We start from the raw sequence: 20,259 nt of genomic DNA on the forward strand, positions 1-20,259 counted from the left end.
AATCATGTCGGTTATAACCAACAGGAATACACCATTATTTAGTATATTAAATAATAGCATGTATTCCTGTCGGTTATAACCGACATGAATAACAAAACTATAAAAAAAAAATAGCCAGCCAGCCAGCCCTTTGGCCCTTTGAAATTCCGTGGGGCCCTCCCAGATTCTCGAGCCCTCTGGCCTAGCCTTCGGTTGGAGACGGTTTTAGGGTTATTTTCGGCCATCTGGCCCTCTGGACCCTTCGGTTGGAGATGGCCTAATACTTTTGACATGGTAGCAACGAAATGAAAGATATGGTCATTATTAATCACATTTTGTTTATGGACGTGATTGGCCATGTTGAATCCTCAAAATTTGCAATGAGCTTTTCAAATGAACACGACTTGTTTTTTAATTAGTCAAAACTGAAGGGTTTGTACTAAACTGCAGTAAACAACTTATAGAAAGGAGGTCAAAAGTTCGAACTAATCATGTAGACAAGTCATGTGCAAGACACATGACACCTCATTACTCCATTAAGTTCGTGATTAATTTGTCATATCATTTTAACTCAGTTAATTCTCACTGTAACCCTTAAACTTTGAAGGAAATCAGTTGAAAATGTTGCGAACATTAAGCAATATTTTCTCATTATTTGGTGCCTTTGATTTTCAACATGATTAGGCAATGGACTAATACTTTTGACATGGTAGCAACGAAATGAAAGATATGGTCATTATTAATCACAGTTTGTTTATGAACGTGATTGGCCATGTTGAATCCTCAAAATTTGCAATGAGCTTTTCAAATGAACACGACATGTTTTTTAATTTGTCAAAATTAAGGGATTTGTACTAAACTACAGTAAACAACTTGTAGAAAGGAGGTCAAAAGTCCGAACTAATCATGTAGACAAGTCATGTGTAAGACACATGACTTATTTTGGATGAAAACTTAATGGTGTTAGAGTGACGACTTCACTTCAGTTGTAGATCAACGACTTCACAATCTCACTACACACTCTCTCTCTTCTCCCTCTCTCCACCATGACGACTATCACCATCGCCAAAGTTCCTCCTCTATCCCCCTTCTCACCACCATCGCCACAAATCAGCCACCACCACTCCGTTTCAGCCATTGCCACCATTGAATTTCAACCACCACACTTTACCGAACCGACTCAAAACTGAAATATGTTTCGGTATTCTTGATTTTTGGGATCCCAAAATTTTTTGTTCGAAGTCGGGCCAAAAAAATATATCTGACTATTTTGGGATTGGATTTCAAGAATCCATTTTCGGTTCAGATCCGAAATCCCTCTTATATTTAATACAATCATCATTTGACCGTCAGATATGTAAATATATTTCGTTAATGCAACCATCATTTGATTGTTGAGTTGATGATTATATTAGATACATATAAACATTGTGACAAATTCTCCAAATTTCATACGTTTCTTATTTTCCAAGTGTTTTTTTTTTCTTCCCTTTTCTAAGTTTTAGATGCTTAAAAGGACAAATGAGAGTACTGAGAAAGAAAAAAATCGTAAACTTTACAGGAGTCAGGAGTAGTGAGCAAAAATCTGGGTGGAGTACAATACAAGCAAATAGAGAAAAATGCTACGAAGACTAAATATTTGAATGACGTAACGTACTATCGAATATTGATGAAGTAAATAATGTACAAAACAATAATTTTACTAAATGATATACAAATATGATTCGAAAAAGTAATATCCCTGAAATTAGTCGGAAAGAAAATAAAGTGGCATATATTCGCGCCCTCCGCCCGCGCGCACAATACAGCGCGAATCTTCGGTCCACCGACTCCACCCAAAATGGCAAAAACGAAGGGAAGATAGGAAAATTCGAAATGGCGTCAAAATTCCGCCTACGCAAGAAAAAACACACGCTAACGTCGACGCGGCAAAATCCGACTGCAAATCTCCCAGCAAAACCCCAAAGCCCTGCTCCTCCCACTCTCTCCTGTTTCATTTGCATGCTCGCCTACTTGCAATTTCACCAAATCCACAGCTTCTCTTCCTCCGAATTCCAATTCACCTGCTTTCTTTTGTTTTGTTGATCTCCGCAATCTCCAATCTCCAATGGAGAATTCTGAGGCCCACGCGTTGGGGCTCACAGATCGCCGGCCGGCCGCTCTCGGAAACTTCCGAGTCCTCCCTGACGACCTCATCTGCGATATCCTGGAATACCTCTCTCCTCGCGACGTCGCTCGCCTCGCTTGCGTCAGCAGGTTCCCGTTTGAATTTTGAATTTTGAATTTTGAGACTTTGATTTGCATTTGGATATGAAATGTTTCTGTTATGAATTGAAGTTATCGTTTTGGTATTTGATTTTTGTTTAGTCGAATTTTATTGGATTTTTGTATGTTGGTGGTTTGTATTGATTACTTTATGGAATTGATTATATCTTCTGGGAAATTTGGTATATGCAGTGTGATGTACATACTGTGCAATGAAGAGCCTCTTTGGATGAGTTTATGCCTCGGTAAAGTAAATGGTCCGCTTCAGTATAAGGGCTCGTGGAAAAAGACGGCACTGCATTTGTATGAATCGGAGTTTATGCTGTGCTTTTCGATTAACTGTATATTAGTTTTTTCAGAATTTGAGTCTGAGTTGTTGTGTTTTTGGATGCAGAGAGAATGTACCATATGAATGCGACGAGGCTGGCAGAAAACCACTTTATTTTGATGGTAATGGATGTTGTCTTTCGAATACAAGTCCTCTTTTATTCTCTTCTATTGAAAATCTTCTCAAGATGATGTCTTTTATAATTTCCCGCTGATGGTTTTAGTCATTTCCTATTTACTTTCTGCAGGATTCAACTCCTTGTTCTTGTACAGAAGATTATACAGGTGCCATACCACATTGGATGGTTTTTCTTTTGAAGATGGGAATGTGGCAAGGACGAAGAACCTCGCTATAGAAGACTTCTGTCGTGACTATGATGGGAAGAAACCGGTACAGTGATGAATGATGTTGATTCATTGTTTAATTCATAATTTAGATTGAATTATAACACGCTGGAAGAAATAGTTATATTTTCTTCCCATTGATTATATGTGGACATATTCTTCTTTTAAAACTTAAATCATAGTTTTAGATTTGAGAAAGAAGGATGCCATATCAAATAAATGAATAAAGGTCGTACCCAGTGCACAAGGCTCCTGCTTTACGCAGGGTCTGGAAGAGGTGAATGTCTGCTAGCCTTACCCCCATTTATGGAGAGGCTGCTCCCAAGTCTCGAACCCGAGACCTACCGCTTATGGGCGAAGGCACTTGCCATCGCACCAAGTGCGACCTCTAAAAAAAGGTCGTACCCAGTGCACAAGGCTCCTGCTTTACGCAGGGTCTGGGAGAGGTGAATGTCGGCTAGCCTTACCCCCATTTATGGAGAGGCGACCTCTATATCAAATAAATGAATAAATGGAGAAATATTTTATTTTCTACTTAAAAATAATAATATCCTATTCGTATTGCCACCACCGACCATTAACACTTTGCCACACCATACTCCCCCTACTGCTCATTCTACCATATCCACACCCTTCCATTACCATTCCCTCAGCATCACCAGCATATTGTACAATACTAACACCTTTCTATAACTTACCATGCCACCATTGTCATTACCATAATACAACCACTACAGTTGATTTCACTATCAACCTGCCACATCAAGTGGAAAAGGAACCAATAAACCTCTTTACAACCTTTAATCACCAGCACCTCTATGCCTGATTTTTCCATGCTTCTGTTTTCACAGCTTAAAAATATCCACTCTCCCCCAACAACCTAAAGTTTCCCACCATGCTCATTTGATTCACAAGTTTGTACACATGGTGCCAAAAGTTTCATATTTTGAGTGTGGTCATTATTTTGTTTGTGTTCTCTATGGTATTGATTTTATTCTGGGAGAATAAAAGGGAAACCGGAGATGAAAACCTGGGGTTGTCCAAATTTGACCTTTTTCCTATGCTTGATGGTCTTGTACTATAGAGAATTTTAAGTTGCAAATTGGTAGTCAAGATTAGCATGCTGTTTATTCTGTACATATAGACTGGTTTTAAGTTATTCACATAGGTCAGTGCCAAATATTACCAGGTTTTGCTCACGGGATTAGCTGATGCTTGGCCTGCAAGGCATACATGGACATTTGACCAGTTATTGCAGAAATATGGAGATACAGCTTTCATAATTTCTCAAAAGAGTGCTCGCAAAGTCTCAATGAAATTCAAGGATTATGTTTCATACTTGAAAATTCAACATGATGAGGATCCCCTATATATTTTTGATCACAAGGTGCTCAATGGTTCTGTGTTTATGTTTGAGTATACTTTTGGATTATTTTGTTTTTTTATCTAATGTAACTTCTTTGTTAAGCAGTTTGGAGAGGTTGCACCTGCTTTGTTGAAAGATTACAGTTTACCTTGTCTATTTCAAGAGGACTTTTTTGATGTTTTAGATGGAGATAAACGACCTCCTTTTAGGTGGCTCATTATTGGGCCACAGAGGTCTGGTGCCTCTTGGCATGTTGATCCAGCTCTGACCAGTGCTTGGAACACACTGTTAGTAGGCCGTAAGAGGTAAAATTCAACTTTTTTCTCAAAAGCTCATGTATTTAAGAATATATCGTTACTTATGCTTGTGTTAGTTGGGGACATGGATTTAGTATAACTTTTGCATTTTGTGTAATTACTGATTTGTTCTACTTCTTCGTCATTCGAGCTCCTCCACTAGTTCAATGCTGTTTCTAAATTTATATCAATTACCTAGTCTCCTTTTTGCTTGCCTGTTGTCCAGGTTGAATTTGATTTAATTCTCCCCACTCCTCCCAAGTTCTCCTCACTCTTACAGTTAATGGATAGGATAGGTCATTATCGTATACCTAAAACATGAGGCTAATGCTAACCTGGAAAAAGTTGAGAATATCGTCAACGTATTTTGCTAATGCATCCATAAACTACGTACTTTCTGTCATCATGATTATTCCACCATACATCATTCCCAAATCATCTGAATAATGTATTTTTTTCTCTTCTTTTTTTTTTTTTTTTTTTTTGCCTGTTTGGAATTAAATTATTGAGGTCAAGATTGTATTTTGTGAAGGTGGGCCCTGTATCCTCCAGGAAGAGTACCGCTAGGTGTTACGGTACATGTAAACGAAGAAGATGGTGATGTCAATATTGAAACTCCATCTTCACTGCAGGTATTTTATTCAGCTATTCTAATCCTCTATGATTTTTCATATTTTCTGTTGTGGTTTTTAAGTTGCTGTTATTGGTTCCTTTTTATGTGTTCCAGTGGTGGCTAGATTTTTATCCACTTCTTGCTGATGAAGACAAGCCAATAGAGTGTACCCAAGTTCCAGGGGAAACTATTTTTGTTCCAAGTGGATGGTGGCATTGTGTCTTAAATCTGGAACCAAGTATTGCTGTTACCCAGAACTTTGTAAATCCCAAAAACTTTGAATTTGTGTGTTTAGATATGGCACCTGGTTATCGTCATAAGGGAGTTTGCCGTGCTGGATTACTTGCACATGAAGAAGGCATTTCGGAGAATGATTCTATTATCTCTGATCCGATTAGGAAAAAGAAGAGAGTGAGAACTCTCGAACCTGGAGAAAAGAATGCTGATGCTGCCTCTAATGACCGTAATGTACCACAAGGAAGTTACCAGGGTTTTTCTTATGACATCAATTTCTTAGCCATGTATCTGGACAAAGAGAGAGATCACTACAACTCTCCTTGGAGCTCGGGCAATTGCATAGGACAAAGAGAAATGAGAGAATGGTTATTTAAGCTTTGGTGTGGAAAACCAGGAATGAGAGACTTAATCTGGAAGGTACTTCTACTTATTAGCCTATTCTTCATGCTTTCCTAATTGAATTTTATGTAAATTAGTGAAGTGGTTGCTGGTAATCTATATTTAAAGTCTAGAAGACAGATAACAGGATTTTCTACATGGGTTTTAATTTCTTAAGTGGTGGATCCTTTGCCAGTGACATCTATTCCCCTCCACAGTCCGTAACTATCTTACTTGCACTTTTTCAACTGTAGTAAACCACTTTGTGCTTAAAAAAAGCTGTTCACTATTTTGTCTCTTGTGAGCTTCTTGTTTCAGTTAATTTCTTGAAAGGTGCACTCCAATTTCTTTTCTTTTACTTTTTATTAGAATTGTGATTATTTCTTGCTGTGAATTTCAGGGAGCTTGTCTTGCATTAAATGCAGGGAGATGGTCCGAATGCCTGGCAGAAATTTGTGCATTCCATAATTTGCCTTCTCCAGCAGAAGATGAGAGGCTTCCTGTTGGCACTGGTAGCAATCCTGTAAGTTAAATTTATCAAAGTGGCAAATTTTTGCATATATATATGTCTGCTAATGTCTTCATTTATGGAGTGAATATATTGTTCCAATATTGTTGATAGTATCTTGGACTCATGATTTAACTCTCTCTCTCTCTCTCTCTCTCTCTCTCTCTATATATATATATATATATTTTTTTTTTTTTTTAAAGAGAAACAATGTTAAAAGTGTGAAATCTTTGTCCAATGCGTGGATGAGGAATCCATAATTGAATTACATGGAGCTAGAATAACATACGATCTGACAAAAAGACTTAAGCAAACACAATCTGTACCACTAAATTTAAACTTCATTTTCCAATAGCTAAAAAAAATTCACACTAATGAAGAATAATGATAAGGTCATGAATACTATTGGATCTGCTAGTCAACTAAGCTGTGGGAGGAGGTAGCATATAATTTAAAGGAAGGTTCAGGATTGGATCACTAGATCTAAACCAAGCTCTGACCAATTGAGTTCTATTTTGAGCATTCTCAAGTTTGAAGACACTTAACCCCTTCAAGCAGTCAGTAATTTTGTACCTGTCATATGAGATAATACAACCAATGGCTAGTCATGTCCTGACAGAAGAAAGCAGTTAGCAGTAGGCCTCAGAGCATATTAGAGTAGCCATGGGAAGCCAACCACATTACTGGAGATCTATTTCCTGTAAGCATTAATACGAATAATTTCACGAAAGTTACCACTAGGGTGGCCAGCTGAGGAGATCATAGATTATGATAGATGAGAAATCGTATTGAGGAAGGACCAAACTTACTATTATTAATTTTCTCGTTTCATTAGAGTTGTAGTTAGATTTTGAGTTCATATAGTTCTAGGGTATTACATGACAATGTATGTGATCAGTATTAGGGAAATAGATGATTCTGTCCAGCCTGGGTGGGCAGCTGAAGGGATCAGAGATTATGATAGATGAGAAATCATATTAAGGGAGGACCAAACTTTCTATGTTAAATTTTCTCGATTCATTAGTCACAGTTAGTTTTTGAGTTCATATAGTTCTAGCCTTCTAGGGTATGAAAAAAAAAAGTATGTGATGAGATTTGCTAAATAGATGATTGTGTCCAGCCTGCGAGCGGTATTCCATAAAGATTCTCTCCTTATTTCTCTTAATTGTTTCCAACAGGTTTATCTCTTGAGCGACTGTGTAGTCAAAATTTTTGTTGAAGAAGGGCTGGAAACGTCACTCTATGGTCTGGGCACAGAGGTACTATTTTTCTTTTAATTATTTTCTTGCAGCATTTTTGACATACATCTAACATTTTAGTGCCCCATTGCAGCTAGAGTTTTACAATCTCCTATGCAAAGTCAATTCCCCTCTGAAAAATCACATGCCTGATGTTTTGGAAAGTGGGATCATTTATCTTGAGAATGGAGTTTACAGAATTGTACCATGGGATGGCAACACGGTTCCTGATGTGATTGCCAGATGCAATCTTATTCCTGAGAAGTTCGATGTAGATGGTTGTCCTTGTCCTTTTGGTGTATGGAGTAAAAAACAATTTAATTACAGAAGGGCTGGGATGCCAATACATGAAACTGTCAGCTCACCTGAATGCTCAAGAATATGGCCATATCTTATAACAAAACGATGCAAAGGAAAAATATATGCAGAGTTGTAAGTGAATTTAGTGTATAAGTTCCTTCTTGTAGTTCAACTTCTTCTATTTAGAGGATACACAGCACAGCTCTTTAATTGGCCTTGTTTTATTTCTAACTTTGCAGAAGAGATACCATATCATTGGAAGACGCACTGAACTTAGCATCCTTTCTGGGAGAGCAGCTCCGTAACCTCCATCTCTTGCCCCGGCCACCTCTTAGTGTCTCAACTTTCTCAGATATTGAACCAGAAATAGATATGCCCTTATCTAATGGTTGTATGGAGGCTGTTCCTGATAAATCAAAAATTCCAGCTGAATGGAATATTTTCATCAGGACTCTAATGAGGAAGAAGGATGTCTCAAGCCGCTTGGTTAAATGGTATATTATCTAGTACCTCTTGATAATATACAACTCTGTACCTTATTTACGTACCTGTTTTGATATACTGCTCCATACATGAATGCTGTGTTTATGATAGAGTTTGTTTCCGACAGTAGCATCTATACTAATATATAAAACCAAAGATCTCTTGCAACATAATACATCATAGTAAACGAAAAAACGAATATTAACTTTTGACCTTCCATGGAAGGTATCATGTGGTGAACTCAAAATGCGTCTCAGAGAACTAGACCATTCTTGTTTACCCCGAAAAACAGAGAGAGAAAAATTTATTTTTTGTAGAGGTGTCCTAACAGGTCAGATTGTTGTAGATGCTAGGTCTTGTCAATTATGTCATACTTTAACTAGAAGATTCTCATTTCATAGCCTTAGTATTCTCATTTCATAGCTTTAGTTAATCAGTTGTGATAGGTTGTGACTGTCATACCATACGTCATTGTAGTAGATATAGTTGGTTTACATTGATAGATAGTCCAGAAAAGGTTGAGTGGCTGGATTCTCTCAAAAGATTGGGATTTTTATTAGATATTCAAGGTGAAGGTATTGACTCTTGGTGTGATTATCAATAGCCAGAGTAAGTGTGTGGTGTTTCAATAAAGTCTTTCACTTGCAGTTGAGAGTAATGTGCTAAAGCACATTGCATTTTTATGCATCGTACATCCAGAGTTATATTTCTTACACATGCCACACGTGTTCTTGTTTCATGTTTGTGCTTTGTTTCATTGTGTGTATTTTTGGGCATTAGTGCTCCTGTGTATATGTTTGATGTCTTGAAATGTTGCAGAACTGGGTTTTACTTACTGAGAGATTTTTTTTCGAATCTATTGTTCTTCAGTAAGAGGTCGCACTTGGTGTGATGGCAAGTGCCTTCGCCCATGAGCGGTAGGTCTCGGGTTTGAGACTTGGGAGCAGCCTCTCCATAAATGGGGGTAAGGCTAGCCGACATTCACCTCTCCCAGACCCTGCGTAAAGCGGGAGCCTTGTGCACTGGGTACAACCTTTTTTTTTATTGTTCTTCAGTACATGTAGTGGTGGTCAAATGTATTTATTTAGTGTAATCTGAGCTCCAGTATGTTTTAAACATGGTATGAGATTATCTTACAGGGACAGCTGTTAAGTATCTGAGTTTCAATATGCAGGGGAGATCCAATTCCTGCCACACTAATAGAGAAAGTCGATGAATACTTACCAGATGATTTTGCCAAGTTGCTTCACATATTTGAGGTTTCTACCCTGTCCCACCATTTAATAAACATGTCAAGATCAATTTCAATTTTATAATAATTTAACGTAGATCACAATCTTTCAAGACCATACATATGCTTGGTCTGATTTGACCATTTACGGTTTCAGGATGAAAATGGCTTAAACAAAGTGGGTAAACTTTGTTCCTGGATACACTCAGATATCATGGATGACAACATTCACATGGAACCGTGTGGTGCTAATTCTTGCTTGATTGAGAACACCAAAGACAATGGTCTGGTAACCAATGGTTCAGTGAATGGAAATGGCAACAGTGCAGGGACTGAGTCATGGCGTCCTAGCCACATTCTTGATTTCAGTGATCTTTCTATAGGTTGGTATTTATTTATTGAATTAATTTTCCATGTGTTGCTTTATGCTTGTGTCATTGCATTAGTACTTAAATTATATGTTGATTTCTTTTATTAACTTTTCCATGGTTAATCTCTTTTTATGAGTTGCAGTTTTGGAATTTGTATGTGTTTATTTTAGTTTTCCGCTTTATTATTTACTATGCGGAGATGCCGGTTATTTTTACTATGCACGTAGTTATCCTTGTTTATAATCTTCAAATTATATATATTTGTAAAGTATCATACACTTAGTACACATCTTCAATTGGCTTTGCTGATATGATGTTTCGGCTTGTATGTAACTGTTTTCAAATTGATTCTTTTATTTCCCCTTGCAGGTGACCCCATTTTTGATATAATACCCATATACTTGGATATATTTAGAGGTGATACGCATCTCCTTAAGCGGCTTTTAGAAAGCTATAAAGTTCCTTTAGTGAGTGGAGAATCACAGAATAAGTCTGTTAAGGGTGGAGACAAGTTTGGACGGCTATCCTACCATGCGATGTAAGTAATAACCCTCGTATATGCTTGCTTATGCTGTTTTATCAATTTAGTTGGAAATATATCATATAATGTTTTAGGCATTTTCTGTGGTATACTGTATACATCATCCATGTGCTATTCAAACTGTGAGGAAAGTTACGCAAAAGGTATGCAGTGCCTTGGATGTAAAGCTAAGGAAAATTACATTCTGAACAGATATACCCTTTTAAAAAGCAAAATTACATTCTGAACATTAGCAGTCAAATTTGCCAATCCAATGTTATATTTTAAGTTCTTACATCCAATCTCTGTTCATGTTTCGTATCAGTATCGTCAATTGGTCATTGTTCTGTCAAGCTTGCATTGATGTCTATGTTTTATCCACTTTGGTGCAAAATGTTGCCCAAACAATGACGGTGGTTGAATTTATTTTGGATGGTTTCATTTGTGTAGGTGCTACTGTATTATGCATGAAGAGAATGTGTTGGGAGCTATTTTTAGCATCTGGAGCGAACTCAAGACGGCAAAGACATGGGAAGAAGTTGAGCAAGCGGTGTGGGGAGAGTTGAATAATTACAAAGGTTTCCCTGGTTTATCTTCCACTTAGCATTGACTGTTGCTAGTTTATTGTTTTATCACTTCATAAGGTCCAAATAATGCGTACAATCATGATACCATGTAAGCAGAGGCCAATGTACCCCCATTTTTATATGTGATCAACCAAGTTTCATGTTTAACTCCCGCTAAACCGAAGGTTAGTTGGTGTTATATTTAAATGCTCAAGGAATCTTAGTTATAGGCCTATACGTGGATGCAAATTTCGTACGTAATTGAATTGATGAAATTTAGACTACAAAAAAACAAATACTATTAGCATAATTGACGAACACAGAAAAACAGGAAAGCATTTGCCAAAGAATCTTCGATGCTTAAGTCAGAAAAGTCATTTGAGAAAAAATAGAACTAGAGAGAGCTTTGAATAGTTAGTTTCCTATTTGACTTGGCTATTTATAGACATAAACCCTAGTAAGCAGCTGGCAGGGGAGGTTGCAGGCCATACTAGGCAGATCGTAACGTTCTGCTAGTGACGGTGCAGACCGATCTCCACAATCTTACTAACTAGTAGTCCTAAAGATCCCTGTTGGTAAGAGCGCAAGCGTGCCGGACACCTTAAGGGAGACTTTAAAGAGTCGGCTTCCTGCCACCATTGGGCTGGATATGGCCCGATGGCAGGACATATCATGGGCCCGAAGCACCTTTGAACGTTGAAGGCCCAAATGATTAATTCTCACAAGACATACAGGTGCCACAGTCCCTCATAAAGGGCAAACAGATGCCACGTTCCCTGGAGTGATTCGTGGTCTGTTCATGATGTCAAGGGTAAAACCATCATAGCGAGCATATAATCCATGTGTCCTCTTATTGGATGTGGTTAATATGTGTATCCATAAATGCCCTCACATATGCTTGCATTTAAGTAGGAAACAAAGGGAGATGTAGGTTCTACTTGCATAGGAATTTTCTTCCAATACAAACTAAGTTTTCATGTCTTGGTAGTAAAATGTGTTCTTTTTAATTTTCCCACAAGGATTTAGTATTGAGGAGATAAACCTTACCTTACTTGAATTCTCACAAAATTCCGTACTTTAAAAATTCAGGCTTTGTGAGGAGAAGAATTCAGAGAAAATCTCAGTAAGAAATTTTCCCCCCTTTCTTCTTCCTTCCTCGATTACATAATGCATTACGGCTCAGCAGGGGGCTGCCCTCTGGTCTACCTCTCGAGCCAGGAGCTGCTGTTGGCTTTACCCAACTTGGGAAGGAAACTGGACCCGATTGGGGATGTGCTGCTTGCTAGAGCGCGGAAGGGCGCACGGGCAGGGGTTACAGGTGCGGGTTGCCTGGAGCGGGTAGGGCCGGTCCAATCAACTAATAAATTAGGGTGCGTTTGTTGCACCGGACTATCTCGGATTGGACTAGCTTTAGGGACTAAGTTGGACTGGGTTAGACTAGACTAAGTTGGACTGTCTTAGTGAAGCGTTTGATGCAGTGTTGGACTAAACAACAGGATAACAACAAATTCTAATATTATATTTGTTTTATTTATATTTTATTAATATTTTATATTATTTAATACATATTTAGTAATATTTTATTACTTCCACTGTCTATTTGCTTTTTCATTCTGAAACCACCCATCTCCATTTCTTCCTAATTTTGCACCGACCCTCTCCCTCTCTTCGTCTTTTTCTTTTCCTTTCCACTCTCTCCCTCAAAACAGCATCATTCATCACCCCCTTTTGTTCTCTTTTTTTTTTTCCCTTTCCTTTTCTTTGCTATTGTGATTCCTCTAAAGACCGAGGTGAACGCTAAGCCGAGGGAGGATGACGACGAGCCCGAAGAAGGAGAGATCGTCGGCAACCAAGACTCGGAGTCGTCGAAGCCTTCGAAGGGAATTGCGCCGCAGTCTCACGCCCTGGAGCACTCCTGGACCTTCTGGTTCAATAGCCCTGCCGCAAAGTTCGCCAAGTCCAAGCAGGAGGATTGGGGCAGCTCCATCGGCCCGATCTACACCTTCATTACCGTCGAGGAGTTCTGGAGGTTAATTTCTTTCTTTTCATGTGGTTTTGGGTTTAATTTTGTTTGGTTGGTAGGAAAACTGAGAAAAGATTGAATTTTTGCGTTTGTTATGTGCTTGCTGTAGTTTGTGATAGAACAAATTTGGCCATTTTTTGGTGGTGGAAGAACCCTCGCAGGAAGGAGGAAGAAGCCCAGAACTCACAGAAGGGTTCTCAGGGAGGAGGAAGAAGCCGGTCTTAGCAAGTCCCATGGTTTGGGGAGTGCCTCGCTAAGAACCTTTAAGATGGCCTCTAGTCCACACGAGTCCCCTTTAGTCCCACTTAACTTAGTCCCATCACCTATCAAACATGGGACTGTAGTCCAATCCAGTCCAGTCCCTCCTAAGGAGGTGAAACAAACGCCCCCTTAAGGTCTTATGCGCATCTTCTGAGATTTTTTTCCCTTTTGGACAAAAAATTTAAACCAAATACTGTAATGTTTCAACATGTAAAGTTGATCTACAATCACGAGCATACTTCACTCCACCTAAAAACTAACTTTAACAATTATCATCCCAAAATTGTCCCTAATTTATATAAAGTGAAGCGACAAGGATAATCTGTGCACGATAGAAATCTAGTTGAGTATGGATTACACCGGCAGAAAAGAGTACATCTACCTAACTCAATAAATGTTTGGGGCACACCTCTTTTTACTTCTCATACGACTGTCAGATCAAATGAATTAAAAAATATCAAATGACAGAAATTAACAAAAGTGTGTAAGATCCCAATCGGGGTATAAGCATTAGATTTTACCTTGAACAGAAAAATAAGATAAAGGGAAAATGCAGCCACAATTATTAATGACTTATAAAAAGCTCCAATATATTAATAAAACGGAAGTTCTAGTGAAAATTCCAATTACCTCAACAGCAATAGAGCAAAAACTTTAAGCAGTCATCAAGTAGCACAAAAACTGGAAAACAACACACTAACATCCATCTTTCAACTTTAACAAAACTTAGATGACTCGAGCACAAATCTATGCCGCAATAGATGGCTTTGAAGCAGCAGAGAGCCTGGACCTCTTCTTGGCCAGGCTCTCACTTCGGCGATCCCTCTGCTCCTTCAATCTTGATGCAAGGAGCTTCTGGTACTCAGCAGCCTCAGACTTGGCCTTTGCAACCCTCTTCTTCTTGTCTGCAATTCTAGCTCTCTTCCTTTGCAGGGTCAATGGAGTGACCAGTCTCTGGATCTTGGGGGCCTTGCTGACCTCCTTACCTGCGGAACCAGATGGGATAACCAAATTGAATCAAACCAAACAACTTAAAATGTAACAAATTACAATACCAAGATTGCTTATGAATCCAACAGTCTTAAAGGTACAAAATTTAAGTACCACCAGAGGACAGGAAAAGACATTAACTACATCTATACCATTTGTAGATTCTTATAATATGTAAGTCAACAAACAATAATTTTCTAGTTAAGGATTCAAAGGCATTCTTTAGAGAATAGTTTCCTAAGATAAGAATACTGGCAGTTTGTCAAACACATGAGATACAGTATGACGATGCATCAAAGTGTACAGTTTAAGAAGCCAAATCGCCCAAACATGAGCAAACAGAATGGCAACAACTAAGAAAGCTTACCTTTTTTGTTTGTGAATGTTCTACGGTATGTGTTGACATACTTGCGAACATCATCTTCTTTTGAGAGGTTAAAGAGCTTGCGGATCTTAGATGCCCTCTTGGGACCTCTCATCCTAGGCTTCTCAGTGTCGGTCAAACCAGGAAGGTCATTGTCACCCTTCTTCACAATGACCAAGTTCAAAACAGAGAGGTCGGGGCTGACAATGCATCCACGCACAGACTTCCTCCTCCTCTCACCATTTCTCCTTCCATAACCACGGAAGCAAGGAGTTCCTGACCAAATAAATTTACCAGGTTAGGACAAATGAAGACAAGCTTCTGGGAAATTTATTCATGAATGGAAAAAATACTGATATTAAGCATGAGTTTCTAACAACCTCTGTGGAGCAAGAGGCGAACACGTCCAGGGGTCAACACTCCCTGCTTCATGGGGAAACCTTGCTTGTCACAGCCTCCCATGATCTTGAAAACATAGCCCCTAAATTCCTGTTTCACAAATAATAGCCATTCAAAAAACTTGAAACCCAAATGAAGAAACACGAAAAAGACAGAAAAAAGTGCAAGTTGTATACCTCTCCAAGAGCATCTCCGCTGACCTCCTGGGAGATTCTCTTGTCAAAAAAGGCACGCCTACACAATAGCGGAAGCAAATAAAATAAAAAACTTTGCCCAATGAAATAACTAAACAACTGCTAATTTAAAATATACAAGCCAAAATCTAAGCAAACTGTTTCTGGGAAAGAATCGGAAATAAAATGCTAACATTCAAATCAAAGTTAAAAATTTCAAACCCTAGCGTTCACAAAAAAAATAAAAAAAAAACCAAATTTCACAACAAATCCGAAATACAAGGCAAATATTCAAGACCAAATCTAAACAAAAAGCAACCCAATAATCCAATTTAACAAATGCAACAAATATCAGAAATGCAAAGCAAATATTCAAGACGTTCAAGCTAGAAACAAAACATACTCAAATCGTTGAAAACAGCGGTACAAAAAATTAAAAAACATACTCAAATCGTTGAAAACAGCGGTACAAAAAATTAAAATCATGGATAAAATTGCATAAAAAAATCACATCATTTCAAGAAAACCCAGAAGAAAAAAGGCGTTACAGTTTGTGATCATCGTCGATTTCGAGCTTCTTCTGGCACCCAGTGGTGGGGTTGGCGATGTTGAACTGCACAGTAAACAGGGATTAGGAGTCAGCGAAAACGGAGAAGGAAGAAGGAGAGAGAGGAAAAGATGGGAATTAGGTGGGGAGAGAAACCTTCATGTTTGGGTCTCAGATTGCAGAGGCGGCCGCGCAACTGAGAGAGAAGGAAGATCGGCGGAAACTATATTGCGCTCTCTCGCTTGCTCTAGGGTTTTGAGCGGCGAGTGATGGGCATTTTATACTCTGGAGTTTTGTGTGGTTTGTGGGGTTTAATGCGACGCTGTCGCAATATTTGGGATGAAGGCCCAAACTTTTGTAGCGGCTAAATGGAAATTGGACTCAGCTCATTTGCATTACAAGCCCAATTTTGAGCAAATTCCTCTTTTGTGTTATCGAGTGATAGTTGTAGATATCACTTGGTCTCATGGACTCGTGATATTCTTGTGTAGTCTTTCCTCTCATTTCGGATTTATCTCTCGTTGTCAACAAAAAAAACATTATTAGTGTTTAAATATTCATGTGTAAACTAGAGATAGAAATTTAGTACGCTATGTTGGATTAGTGTTTAAATATTCAAGTAATTCATTTGTTAGGTTGCAGACTACAATTATATAATATACACGAGTTATCTTTGAAAAAAATATATGTATCTAATATCCAACATACCTCTATACAACTTAGAACAAGAGCATACTTCATATCAAATATTATATGAGCAAAAGTGTTATTGTTCTGTCATTAAAACCAAAAAACTCATCATCCGCCTATCATGTATTAATATTTTTCTCATCACTTTGACACTTTCCGCTACTAACTGAAATTTTTGTAACATTAGAATTGTGATACATCATCATTTGAAATCATCCATATTATCATATTGGGTATAAGTCATACTATAATAAGATTTTCTTAGTTGTTTTGCGGGTCGTCCCCATTAGAAATTTGTTTTAGCTCCGTCCCAGATTAGGCTTATCCCTTATGCACTTATTGTAATTAGTGAAGGACTCGTAAACTTTTAGATGGAGCACACAAGAAGTTAGGCTTATGCATTTTTATAAATTCACCAACTGAAAATATAAACATAAGGCATTACGCGAAAGAAAAGAACACGCAAGAAGTTCTATTATCCCTTTTCTCTTTCTCACGTTTTTTATTTTTTTTTGGGTGTTAGTTACACACCCATTTATTTCTCACACCCATTTTTAATACTTTTTAATTCATTAAACCAGATGATTAAAAATTTAAAAAGCCGTGTAGAAGGTAGAAAGAGGTACATAAATAAAACTGCTTGTTTTTTCTCTCTAATTTTGCTCTACAACCAGACTTTTTTTTTTATTAAAAGAATGTGTATGTCTTGCACATTTGCATTATGATACTGAAGTTTACTCATAGAGCTCTTTCTTTTTTATTGCATAGAATCGGGTTGTACTCTTGGACATTTTCTTTAATTTTATTGCTCTTTCTATATAAAATAAATAAATGATAAGTCGGCGTAATTATATCAAACAACGTAACCATCACAAACCCTCTTTATTAATCATGTGGCGTTGGGATTGACCCATCTGATAAGCCCCAAAAACCACGTCACCATCACAACCCCTCTTTTGATGGTTATCCTCAACTTATCGTCTATATATTGTATTAATTTATTTTCAGCTCCATATTATTAAGGATTTAGTTTGGCTTCACAATGAACTGATCATAATACGGTTCAATTTCACTTCATCTTTGAGCATCGAATCAAAAATCTTTCTCTTACATGTAAAGGAAAAAGAAATACTACTACACTATAATACTAAGTGACACACTTCAAGTGCACATTAGTTTTTGGGATCACCGCTATTTTTTGTCGGTGTCTTTGTAAGATAGTTACTAAAAGCCAATTTCTCTACATTTTTGTCTACTCCAAATTATATATGTATTTTACGGTGTTGAATTAAATAAATTAAACGAGAATCAAAATATATAAATAAAATATGATATGCACGAGGAGAAAACGATGTGCCGCTACCATGAACTGGTTGGTCTCAATATTTGCTCATGATATTTTTGCACATTCATATATTTTTCTCCTTCAAAAAACAACTATTTCATTACACATTTGACCATGTGAGGGTTAAGGCTCTGCAAGAACAGAAAGAAAATGTTCCAACGAACACATTGCACAGAGCAATGAGCAAAAAATATGTTCCAACGAGCACATTGCACAAAACAATGAGCAAAAAATATGTTCCACCTCACTAGAACCGACCAAGAAGGACGAGGAGATGTGAACTGAAACCAGAGTCGCTCGAAGATCAATCGAGCTTCCTTGCTCATCCAAGGGGTTCATATGGGGGAACCCTCGAACCGAAGGGGCATTCAGTCGCTAGGTTTCTCAAGGATTCTCGCATTTGGAGTTAAACTCATCTAGTTTAAACTAGTTTAAATGGACTATACAATAATTTTCCAATTTAGGGTGGTAATTTGTGTTGGCAAGTTCTGTTCTCATCAAACTTGTTTAATTAATGTATCAGATGACTCGATAACAATCAAACTCGTTTTTCGAATCATGTTCAAAGAGATGATGAAACGTATCATACAGCTGGGTTTGCCTTAAAAAACTCATAGGTAGCTACTGCTGCTAGGTAAGAAACAGAGTAACAGACGGGGGATTGGTGTCAATTTTGCACATAATACTTTTGTACATATCAATTCACAAATCAAACCTATACAAAAGCAACATACAATCTTCAGCCAAGAAGCAGTAAGCATTTCAAACAAAGGAATAGCTTTTTTCTTAAGTGCTTATGCAATAGAACTTCTAGATCATGCTAACCAAATTCTAGCTTCTGAAAAATACCTAAAAGATAAGCAATTAACAACCACAGAGTTCGTCAAACCTTAACATCCTACCCAGAAAATAAAAAATAAAAAAACCTAACACCAAATCTTATTATTTTGCCTAATGATTGGGGCCTAAAAGCGCCAGCAGAAACGCCCTGTAATGCCCAGAAGTCTCCGAATGAACCGCATCATTCAACGTCTTCCCGTACTTCTTCAAATACTCCGCCTTTATAAACTGCATATCGATTTCGGCCCTCGAAACGATCACCCTCAGGAGAGTACTGTCGTCTGTCCCCAGACCCTTCATCGCCCGGTGCAAAACCTTCGCAAAGTACCTCCCGGGATGCTCCGCGCACTGCAAGATAGTCAGAAGTGCGTGCTCAAAGTACCCAGATGTCTCCTTCTTCACCGCCTTCTTCAGCGAGCTACCGTACATGTTGTGGTAGGCGGCGCTCACGGTGGCCAAGTGGGCGCTGCTCCGCCCGCTGAATATCTGCACAAACACCTTCTCATCAGTTCCCAGCCTCCTCTCCCCGGCGCGGAAGAGAGCCTTAGAGTCATGCTCCGCCGCCGCCCTGTCGACCTCCAAACCCTCGTACCGCGGCGTCGCCACGTAAGCGAGGAGGAGCTTTTTGTGGTCCCCGGAGGTGTGAAGCTCGATGTCTTGCTCGAGGTAAACCCCGAAGGCGGAGAAGTAGATGTTCTTGAAGTGGAGGATCTGAGATGGGGTTCTGGAGCAGATGACTTCGGTGGCGGCTCTGAGGTCCACGATGCCGCCTCCGGCCATAGCCTGGCGGATGATGGTGGCGTCGCGGGTTGGGGGGTCGTGCATCCAGAGGAGGACGGACTTCTTGGTGTTGCCGCTGAGCTCGGAGGAGAGGCGCTTGGCGAGGTCCTCGTGGTACATGGTTTTGTACTCCTGTTTGAGGTAGGCTCGCTGGGTGGCGTCGCGGTGGGCGAGGATGTTGATGACGGCGGATGTGTCACAGCCCAACCCTTTGAAGGCGCGGTGGAGGCTGATAGCGTCGTCCCTGGGGGTGGTTAGCACCGGCGGTACGGTCACAGAGGCCATTGGTTTTGTTTCTGCAACTAGAATCGATGAAATTTTGAGACCAAGTTTATGAATTGTGGGATTAAATTGGAAAATATTGAGATAATATAAAGAGGTGATCCACCGAATAAAGGAACAAATTTAATCTGAGAAGGAAAGGGAAGGCGAGCTCAACATGTATCAACTTTAATACACAGGTCATGCAGTCATGGAAACATAGTCATGAGTGCACGTAACCAACTTTTAGGTAGCATTCAATGCAAATTACATATAAAATTCATCGTACGCGGTGTACTAGTTTTTTTTTTTTTTTTTTTTTTTTTTGGGAAAACACGCGTTGTAGTAGTTTAGCCTTCAGTCTAATCATGGTTGCAATTCGTTACACGCATGCGCGTACAATCGATTAACTTGAACCATATACACATTTTTGAAAATCTATTGGGACAGCGGTAATCTATTGGGATGTGCTATCCACACATTTTAAATTGCTTCTCACATATTCTTGTTAATTTCTATTCGTTGATTTTCTTCAATTCATCCAATCTGACGGTAGAAAATTA

General features: G+C 38.7%; 3 protein-coding genes across 3 annotated transcripts; 1 reads left to right on the forward strand and 2 right to left on the reverse strand.

Moving 5' to 3' along the window:
* The first annotated feature begins 1,748 nt into the window (after nucleotides 1-1,748).
* On the forward strand, nucleotides 1,749-11,191 carry LOC103436357 (lysine-specific demethylase JMJ21-like). Its single transcript, XM_008374777.4, has 16 exons — nucleotides 1,749-2,235; nucleotides 2,437-2,547; nucleotides 2,639-2,694; nucleotides 2,820-2,962; nucleotides 4,106-4,303; nucleotides 4,388-4,587; nucleotides 5,111-5,210; nucleotides 5,306-5,845; nucleotides 6,207-6,329; nucleotides 7,493-7,573; nucleotides 7,647-7,984; nucleotides 8,092-8,346; nucleotides 9,510-9,594; nucleotides 9,724-9,949; nucleotides 10,307-10,475; nucleotides 10,908-11,191. The coding sequence occupies exons 1-16, from the start codon at nucleotides 2,087-2,089 to the stop codon at nucleotides 11,059-11,061; spliced, it is 2,928 nt and encodes a 975-aa protein (XP_008372999.2). The 5' UTR covers nucleotides 1,749-2,086; the 3' UTR covers nucleotides 11,062-11,191.
* A 2,678-nt stretch (nucleotides 11,192-13,869) lies between these two features.
* LOC103436358 (small ribosomal subunit protein eS6-like) lies at nucleotides 13,870-16,135 on the reverse strand. The gene is made up of 6 exons (XM_008374778.4): nucleotides 15,937-16,135; nucleotides 15,782-15,846; nucleotides 15,237-15,294; nucleotides 15,042-15,150; nucleotides 14,665-14,937; nucleotides 13,870-14,293 (listed from the first exon to the last, which is right to left on the reverse strand). Exons 1-6 carry the CDS (start codon nucleotides 15,940-15,942, stop codon nucleotides 14,055-14,057), a joined length of 750 nt encoding a protein of 249 aa, XP_008373000.1. The 5' UTR covers nucleotides 15,943-16,135; the 3' UTR covers nucleotides 13,870-14,054.
* Nucleotides 16,136-18,476: 2,341 nt separating this feature from the next.
* Nucleotides 18,477-20,083, reverse strand: LOC103436359 (annexin D5-like). The gene has a single exon (XM_008374779.4). It carries the CDS (start codon nucleotides 19,718-19,720, stop codon nucleotides 18,767-18,769), a length of 954 nt encoding a protein of 317 aa, XP_008373001.1. The 5' UTR covers nucleotides 19,721-20,083; the 3' UTR covers nucleotides 18,477-18,766.
* Nucleotides 20,084-20,259: the final 176 nt, after the last annotated feature.

The sequence above is a fragment of the Malus domestica genome, chromosome 15 (assembly GCF_042453785.1).
Source record: "Malus domestica chromosome 15, GDT2T_hap1".
Lineage (NCBI taxonomy): Eukaryota > Viridiplantae > Streptophyta > Magnoliopsida > Rosales > Rosaceae > Malus > Malus domestica.

Bases quoted from the DNA above. Each gene is read 5' to 3' on its own strand.
- LOC103436357 (XM_008374777.4), top strand. From the start codon at position 2,087: ATGGAGAATTCTGAGGCCCACGCGTTGGGGCTCACAGATCGCCGGCCG. The intron at 4,304-4,387 runs GTGCTCAATGGT...TTTGTTAAGCAG, and splicing joins TATATATTTTTGATCACAAG to TTTGGAGAGGTTGCACCTGC. The intron at 6,330-7,492 runs GTAAGTTAAATT...TGTTTCCAACAG, and splicing joins TTGGCACTGGTAGCAATCCT to GTTTATCTCTTGAGCGACTG.
- LOC103436358 (XM_008374778.4), bottom strand. The intron at 15,151-15,236 runs GTATACAACTTG...TTTGTGAAACAG, and splicing joins GCGGAGATGCTCTTGGAGAG to GAATTTAGGGGCTATGTTTT. The intron at 14,294-14,664 runs GTAAGCTTTCTT...CTGGTTCCGCAG, and splicing joins AACATTCACAAACAAAAAAG to GTAAGGAGGTCAGCAAGGCC.
- LOC103436359 (XM_008374779.4), bottom strand. From the start codon at position 19,720: ATGGCCTCTGTGACCGTACCGCCGGTGCTAACCACCCCCAGGGACGAC.